General features: G+C 40.9%; 1 protein-coding gene across 1 annotated transcript in view; it reads left to right on the top strand.

Annotated features, from left to right (window-relative positions):
* Positions 1-8,617, top strand: part of GALC (galactosylceramidase) — a 43,388-nt gene that overhangs the window by 23,872 nt on the left and 10,899 nt on the right. The window contains exons 9-13 of the mRNA XM_006086977.3: positions 540-664; positions 2,160-2,287; positions 4,299-4,388; positions 5,483-5,569; positions 8,171-8,321. Coding sequence (XP_006087039.1) covers positions 540-664; positions 2,160-2,287; positions 4,299-4,388; positions 5,483-5,569; positions 8,171-8,321 — 581 coding nt within the window. The remainder of the gene's footprint in view (positions 1-539; positions 665-2,159; positions 2,288-4,298; positions 4,389-5,482; positions 5,570-8,170; positions 8,322-8,617) is intronic.

The raw sequence follows: 8,617 nt of genomic DNA, 5'->3' as shown, positions 1-8,617 counted from the left end.
CAGGGAAGCCGGTGCTGGCAGCTGGGGAATATGTGAAGGCCTACTCTTGCACGAATTTCGTGCATTGGGCCTCTAGTACAGGGGTGGGCAAACTTCTTGACTTCAAGGGCCACAATGGGTTCTTAAACTGGACTGGAGGGCCGGAACAAAAGCATGGATGAAGTGTTTGTGTGAACTAATATAAATTCAAAGTAAACATCATTACATAAAAGGGTACGGTCTTTTTTTTTTTAGTTTTATTCATTTCAAACGGGCCAGATCCGGCCTGCGGGCCGTAGTTTGCCCACGGCTGCTCTAGTGTATATATAAAAGGCTAATATGCAAAGTGTCCCATTGGCCCCAGCCAGCAGCCGGAAGGCCCTGATCGGCCCTGGTCACCGGCCAGGCCTAGGGACCCTACCCATGCATGCATTTCGTGCACCGGGCCTCTAGTATTTATATAAATTATGTGTACATCTTTTTACTATGTAGGATTCTAGACATTTACATTTTTATCACAAATGTTTTGGTGTTTCTCTCTTATCAAACAAATCTTCTAGAACAATCGCTTGGAATGTGGTGGCCAGTTACTATGAGCAGTTGCCCTATGGGCGCAGCGGGCTGATGACTGCCCAGGAGCCCTGGAGTGGGCACTACGTGGTGGAAGCTCCTATCTGGATATCAGGTATGGTTCCCATACCTCTCACTCCCTAAAGGCCTCTCTAAGGGCAAAGCAGAACATTCTTAGAGGGGGTCGTCACTGAAAGGCTGAAACTCCCCCCCTAATTCTCCTGGCTCTTTTGGCTATCTAACAATTAAATAGACAAAAGACAGATTATCAGCAGGAAAAAAACAAGCAAATTTAAGTTAGTTTGTACAAGTGGAGGTCTCATAGATATGGGACCTAAGATGTGATTAGAGTAGGTTTTTGATATACCATTTAGACAAAGGAACAATCACCCTCTGAGGAGCTGACCGGACAAAAAAATGGCCTTGGGTTCTAGTTACTGAAGAAACGAAGCAGTGCCCTAGCCGGTTTGGCTCAGGGGATGAGCGTTACTGTGGGCTGAGGGGTCCCAGGTTTGATTCCTATTAAGGGCACATGCCCAGGTTTGCAGGCTTGATGTCCAGTGGAGGGAGTGCAGGCAGCAGCTGATTGATGATTCTCTCTCACCATTGACGTTTCTGTCTCTTTCCCTCTCCCTTCCTCTCTGAAATAAAAAATATATTTTTAAAAAAGAAAAGAAACTAAGCAGTTTGCTTACACAGCTTTCTCTGTTCTGAGTGTCCTAAATCTGGCAATAAGGAATCGGTCTCTCCGCCTCCTGGTGCAGGGAGGGTACCTTTCACCTGCGAGATTTATTTTCTGCTCTCGGGGACAGAGAGAGTCAGTGTTGCACTGCCGTCTCAACTTGAATTAAAAATCATCATCATGCTGGTTTGGCACATGTCCTGGTTGGTTAACTCCCTTAAATGTTGAACTTGATTTTTTGCATGTGGGGTCAGGTACATTTTCAGGGCCAGCATTGGAGGTGCCCAAGAAATATATATTGTGTAAATAAACTTGTTTGAAACCATAAAGCTTAGTTTTTGAAATGCATTATTAACTTTTTAAACCTTATTTTTCTAGTTATACTAGGATGGGTTAAAGTCAGCGGTTCTCAACCTGTGGGTCGCGACCCCTTTGGTGGTCGAACGACCCTTTCACAGGGGTCGCCTAAGACCATCCTGCATATCAGATATTTATATTATGATTCATAACCGTAGCAACATTACAGTTATGAAGTAGCAACGAAAATAATTTTATAGTTGGGTCACAACATGAGGAACTGTATTTAAAGGGCCAGAAGGTTGAGAACCACTGGGTTAAATAGAGATGAACAAAGGTTGGGAGAGGATAACCTTATTTTATTATTGGAAAAAGACAATCGTATTCTTGAACTGACAGAGTGTGGTTCATTTGTTTTTACTAGTCATTCTAAGAATCCTCCCACAATTGTACCACTTAACTGGACTAATTATTCCAAAGTTGGAACATGGAATTGGCAAGTATTTTCTTCCAAAATAAAAAAAATAACTTGTTAGACTTAATCAGACTCAAATCAGTAGACAGGTTTTTAAAAAACAACCCTGTCATTACCATTTTTATCTTATTTGGCTCTTTCTATGCTTTTCTGTAGCTCATACTACTCAGTTTACTCGACCAGGTTGGTATTACCTGAAGACAGTTGGCCATTTAGAGAAAGGAGGAAGCTACGTAGCTCTGACTGATGGCTTAGGTAACCTCACCATCATCATTGAAACAATGGTAATTCTTCGTTGTTTTTTTCAGGGGGGTTGGGATTAAATCACTTTGTTTTTTTAAACCAGCTTTTGAAGATTATATATACAACGAGAGTCCCGGTTCACGAAATTCAGGTGGGGTGGGGGTGTCCCTCAGTTTGGCCTGCATCCTCTTGCAATCTGGGACCCCTCGGGGGATGTCTGACTGCTGGTTTAGGCCCGATTCCGTGGATCAGGCCTAAACCAGCAGTCAGACATCCCTCTCGCAATCCCTCAGTTTGGCCTGCATCCTCTTGCAATCTGGGACCCCTCGGGGGATGTCTGACTGCTGGTTTAGGCCCGATTCCGTGGATCAGGCCTAAACCAGCAGTCAGACATCCCTCTCGCAATCCAGGACCTCTGGCTCCTAACCGCTTGCCTGCCTGCCTGCCTGCCTGATCGCTCCTAACCACTTTTCATGCCTGCCTGATCACCCCTAACCACTCTGCATGCCTGCCTGATCGCCCCTAACCACTCTGCATGCCTGCCTGATCACTCCTAACCACTCTGCATGCCTGCCTCATTGCCCCTAACCACTCGCCTGCCTGCCTGATCGCCCCTAACCACTTGCCTGCCTGCCTGATTGCCACTCTGCCTACCTGCCTGCCTGATCACTCCTAACCACTCGCCTGCCTGGTCACCCCTAACTGCTCACCTGCCTGCCTGATCGCCCTTATCTGCCTCTGCCTTGGCCCCCGCTGCTGCAGCTTCGTCCGGAATGATGTCTGGAAGGTCGTTTGGCTGTCCGGTCTTATTAGCATATTGTGCTTTTATTATTATAGATAAGCAGTATGTAGTGGAGGAAGGAACTTTTCCCTATACCCTTTCAGGTTCAATAGCTGAGGCTCCACAAATTAAACTGACAAAAGACAGAATAGCCTGAGAAAAGAAAACAGAATTTATTTGTGCATGCAGTGCACATACATGTGGGAGGAACTCAGTGATGAAATCACTCAGCGGGTGGTTAGGATTTGAGTTTATACACCTAGCTTAGTGAGTAATGGAGAAAGGAGAAAGGGAGCATTTGGGGAAATAAATGACTTTTGGGAAAGATAATGGGTTTTCAGGAGAGCTAACAGGAGATGAGAAAGTTGGGATAGTGTTTGACTGGACTGATATGAGCAGTCTTTCCCTCTCCTTCAGGGCCATAAAACTCCCCTAGAAATTTGGGGTAGGTTTTTATTCCCATTCCTCCGTTCTGGGGTAGATGCACCCTGAAGAGGAATTATGGCAGCCTTATTTCCCAGAACTTGCTACTTTTAATCTTCCTTTTGTTTTCCTTCATCTGTTGAGTCTCAACTATCTTCAACTTAAAGTAATCTTTATACCAAAGTGGCATATTTGGTGATGGTTTATTCCTGATCTCCTTCAAACACATACTTAAAGTGCATAATTTCATAAGGTTTAACAAGTATAAGCCCAATAAACCATCATCACAACCAAAGTAGTGAATGAGTATCCATCACCCACCTAAGAGGATTCATGTCCCTGTATAAATAGTCCCTCTGTCCTGCTACTCCTCATACATTGTGACATCATTGCTTTATGTCACTGAAGAATAGTTTGCATTTTCTGGAGTTTTCTGTCTCAGTGGAATCATCCAGTACATACTGTTTTTTGTCTTGCTGATTTCACTCAGAATAAGACGTAAAAACATCTCAATACATCTCAAGCGTTTGTTTTCTTACTGTATTTTACTTGGAAAATATTTACAACATAAAAACTCTAATGTGGGTGCTATAAAATGACTGGAATTTAGCTATGAATTCAAAGTATGGTTCAGTCAAAATGCCAGCGAGCTTTACTTTGACTAGTGATATGCAATGGACACTCAATAAAGGTTATATTAGAAAAAAGTCTTTAAAAATTTAAAATAAACTCATAGTTGTCACCTAATATGTATAGTTTCTCTTAATATTGGGGCATTAAATATTTAATATTTTTTCCTAATGGCTTGTGCATCATTTGGATAATTTATGTGATTTTTTTCTCCTCAGAGCCATAAACATTCTAAGTGTATACGGCCACTGCTTCCTTATTTCAATGTGTCACACCAAATTGCTACCTTTGTTCTTCAGGGTTCTTTTGTAAGTAAACATGTGGGGCTTTTATTTTGGTTTTGAGAATTTATATATTTTATCATAGGCTAGCAGTTTTTAAATGAAATCATATATTACAGTTAGAAGACAAGATGTCTTATTAGAGTCTTAAAGAAACGATTTTTATAAAAAAGTCACTGGTTGCCACCCATGTTCTTACGGGTGAGAAAAATCATTATAAAATAATGTTGTTTTGTTGTTCTTTACCATAAAGTTTACTAAAAGTTAAAAAAAAAAGTTTGCGTATGAGTGGATAAATGCCGTGTCTTGAAGCTGCTGACTGGTTTTAGTCTATCACTCCAGAGCTGCTCGGAGGGAGAGCTCTGTGGCCTTGAAGAGCACTTAACAAAAGTGACCTGCAGGAAAGTCATTCTTAAGCAGGAGCATCAGTTATGTAGTCTGGGGACCTTTAAAGCATTGATCTATATAGTGCTCTGTGCATAAAAGAAAGAGAGACCAGACTCTAGCTCTTTCTACCTATTGTTAGATTTGAATGCAGAAAATGCAGCACTCTTTCTAACTACTAATCGCATTAAGGATGGTTTTTTAATACTAGGACATTCTTTAAAAATATTAAAAAAAATGATTTCAGAGAGGAAGGAAGAGGAAGAGGGAAAGGGAGACAGAAGCATCAAGAGAGTGAATTATTGATCAGCTGCCTCCTGCACGCCCCCTACTGGAGACCAAGCCTGCAACCTGGGCATGTGCCCTGACTGGGAATCAAACCATGACCTCCTGATTTATATAGGTCAAGGTTCAACCACTGAGCTACGCAGGCCTGGCAATACCAGAATATTCTTAAAAAGCTTTCCACACAAGTACAGTAATGAGTATTTTTGAAGCCAAGGCACTAAAATAAACATTTGCCAAAGTCTGTAGATTTATAGGAAATAAAATATTTGCTTGAATAATGCTTTTCTACTTTAAAAATGTTACCGTTTAAATTTGAGATGCAGGCCTTTCGGTGGATAGAGAAAAAGTGCATATGGCCACTGGTTCGTTCTTGCTGGTACTGACTTTGGGAATCCTCAGAAGGGTATGACAAGCCACTCAGCTGTGCTTTCTGTGTGTTCTCTCCTCAGAGTGAAATACTGGAGCTGCAGGTGTGGTACACCAAGCTTGGGAAGTCATCGGAGAGGTTTCTCTTTAAACAGCTGGATTCTCTATGGGTAGTTTTAAAACAAATTCCTATGTATTGAGCATTGCAACAGTCAGTGGTTCTCAACCTTCTGGCCCTTTAAATACAGTTCCTCATGTTGTGACCCAACCATAAAATTATTTTCGTTGCTACTTCATAACTGTAATGTTGCTACTGTTATGAATTGTAATGTAAATATCTGATATGCAGGATGGTCTTAGGCAACCCCTGTGAAAGGGTCATTTGACCCCCAAAGGGGTTGCGACCCACAGGTTGAGAACCGCTGGTTTAAGGGAACAGAAATTTGATTAATGAATTAAGAATTTTTAATTTTATAATTGATTTTATGGCTGAAGCATACTGGAGAGAAAGTTTTCCCCAAGCAGTTTTTGTTTTTATAAAATAGAGATCCTCTTCAAAGCAGTTGGTTTGTCTTAGTGAATGATACCACCATCATTTTCTTTGGCTGCTCTAGTCAGAAATCGGAGTCTCATTTGAAACTATCTTTCCCACTCTTCATGTACTCACGCTTTATATACCACCAGCGATCGAGGATAGGGATTCTACCATCCACACGTCTCTCTTACCCATGCCTCATTCCCCTTTCCCACTGCCTCTGCTTGATTCCATTCCTCATTATCTTGCTCCCGGATTTTGGAAACCACCTCCTATTTCCCCAGCCGCTAATCTGATTCTCTCCAGACCCCCATCGCACTGCTTCCAGAGTGATGTGTCTAAAATGCAGATCGGATTTCTCTCCTCTCTTGCTTAAAGTGCCTCAGTGATTTTTCCTGTAAGTTCATATCTCTTAGTGCAGCCCATGACACTCCATATGACCTCAAGATGTATGTCCTATGAAACTGGCCTCACAAATTAAACTTCTTGCATTTTCCAGAGCATAGCATGCCAGTTTAACTACTTTTGTGACTTTGCACATGCCTTTTCTTCCTCCTAGAATTTCTCACCACATGTCTTCAAGACTCAGCTTAAGGTCACTTTCTCGGGGGCTTTCCCATCAGCCTTAGCTCATCTCCACCTGGGAAGATGTGCTTGTCCAGTTAAACACTTTCCCACTGCACTGGCCACCTTGAGGCCTGAGGCCCTGCCTTCTTTAGCTTTTTATCCAAGGGCCTGCTGTAGTGCTGAGTACATGGTGGTTTCTCAGGAAATAGTTCAGAGAATGGATTGGCCTAAGCAAGCGCATTACTTCCCCTAATGGACACAAATCTGGTAATTATTCATATCCTGTGAACCCGCTAGCCACTCCCAATGATTGAACATGCATTAATATTAAATTCCGGAAAAAAGGACAGTCTGTTTTATTTGTACAACAATTGCTAGAAATAGCATAATAAAATTGATTTTCCCCACAGGAAAAATAATGTCATTTGGGGTTATTTCTGAGCCAAAATATGGTGTTAGATATTTCATAGATCTGACCAACAATTTATTATTAAAGCAAAGATAGAATAGAACCTCCTTTAGTTCAAAGTAGAAAGAAAGCTGCTCAAATTTCATAGACTAGGCGTACAGCAAATGCCTACATTAATTGTACACAACAGGTAAGGCAGAGGAAGTGTTTTCATAGGTCACACACTGGGCTAGGAGCACTGTAGAAATATTATCTCATTCAATCCTCACAGAAGCCCTGGGAAGTATGCATAGCTTTGCCTCATTTTGTAGATGAGGATATTGTGACTTAAAGAGATTAATTTGCTAAGATCATAAATGTCTTATAAACCTAACTTGCTAATTGAAATATATATTGAACATAGAATGAGTTGAACTATTTTTTCCTTAACAGTAAAAGGTTTCCTGAGTTACCAGTGAGATTTTATGGATTTTTCTACCTTAGTAAAAAATTAGTAAAGTCTTAAAAAGTAAATAAGCAGATCTCCTAGTTATGTGTATTAAATATGTACAGGGTTGGACAAAAGTAGGCTTACAGTTGGCAATATGTGAAAAAATTTATTCTTGTATTTTATTTATTAATTACTATATTATTTTCCATATACACAACTGTAAACTGACTTGTGCCACTCTCTATATAAGCATATGTAGACACAAACACATATGAAGTGTTATATATATATATGTGTGTGTGTGTGTGTGTGTGTATATATATGTGTGTGTGTATATATATATATATATGCTATTTTTATTATAGACAATGATGTAATAGTTAAAACACATACATGTACAAGGGTGGGCAAAAGTCGGTTTACAGTTGTTAGTATGCAAAAATTTGTTCTTATATTATTAATTTTTATACTATTTTCCATATAACTAACTATAAGCCTACCTTTGCCCACTCCTGTACAAGCTTTAAGGAACTTACAGTGTAATGGAAAATAATAGACTAATAGAAGTAGATTTGGGGATCATCTAGTCCTTCCCTCCATGTAGAGAAATTCTGTAAAAAATGCTTTCTATGAAGAATAATCTTATAAACTCTTCATAATAACTTAACATTTTTTTGGAGGGCCTTGATCTGGGGTGTGTCCTTTACAAGTGGTTAGGAAGTTCTAACAGAAATGAGTTTGGCTTATCTTTGAGCCTCTGTTTTAAAAAGCCATTTTGCCCAAATGAGACGAGCCAAAGCCCTGTCCTTGACACCACGTTTTCTTTTTAGCTCCTTGACAGCAGCGGCAGCTTCACAGTGGAGCTGCAGGAGGATGAGCTGTTCACACTCACCACTCTCACCACCGGCAGCAAAGGCAGCTACCCGCCGCCTCCCAAGTCCCAGCCCTTCCCACCCGTCTACACGGATGACTTCAACGTTGGTGAGTTTCCTTCACTACAACTTTAACTTGGTTCCCATTTTTATCAGTCGTGGAGAGATTCTACCGGTGAAACCAGTGTGTGACCTAACGTTGCGAAAAGTGCATTCATTTAGCTCTGTTTCTTATCTTTTATGTTACTTCAGGGTGAATCTCCACTTGAGGACCCTGTATTTTTCAGTGCCAGCAAAAGCCTTGAGGTCCTTGTCAGAATGAAAGAATTCTAAGTAGTTTTTGATGAAACCTAAGATTTGTTACACTGCTACTGCCCCTTACCCATGTCTCATGAAAGCCATTGT

The sequence above is a fragment of the Myotis lucifugus genome, unplaced genomic scaffold, assembly GCF_000147115.1.
Source record: "Myotis lucifugus unplaced genomic scaffold, Myoluc2.0 scaffold_34, whole genome shotgun sequence".
Lineage (NCBI taxonomy): Eukaryota > Metazoa > Chordata > Mammalia > Chiroptera > Vespertilionidae > Myotis > Myotis lucifugus.
This window is presented reverse-complemented; position numbering and strand designations above follow the sequence as displayed.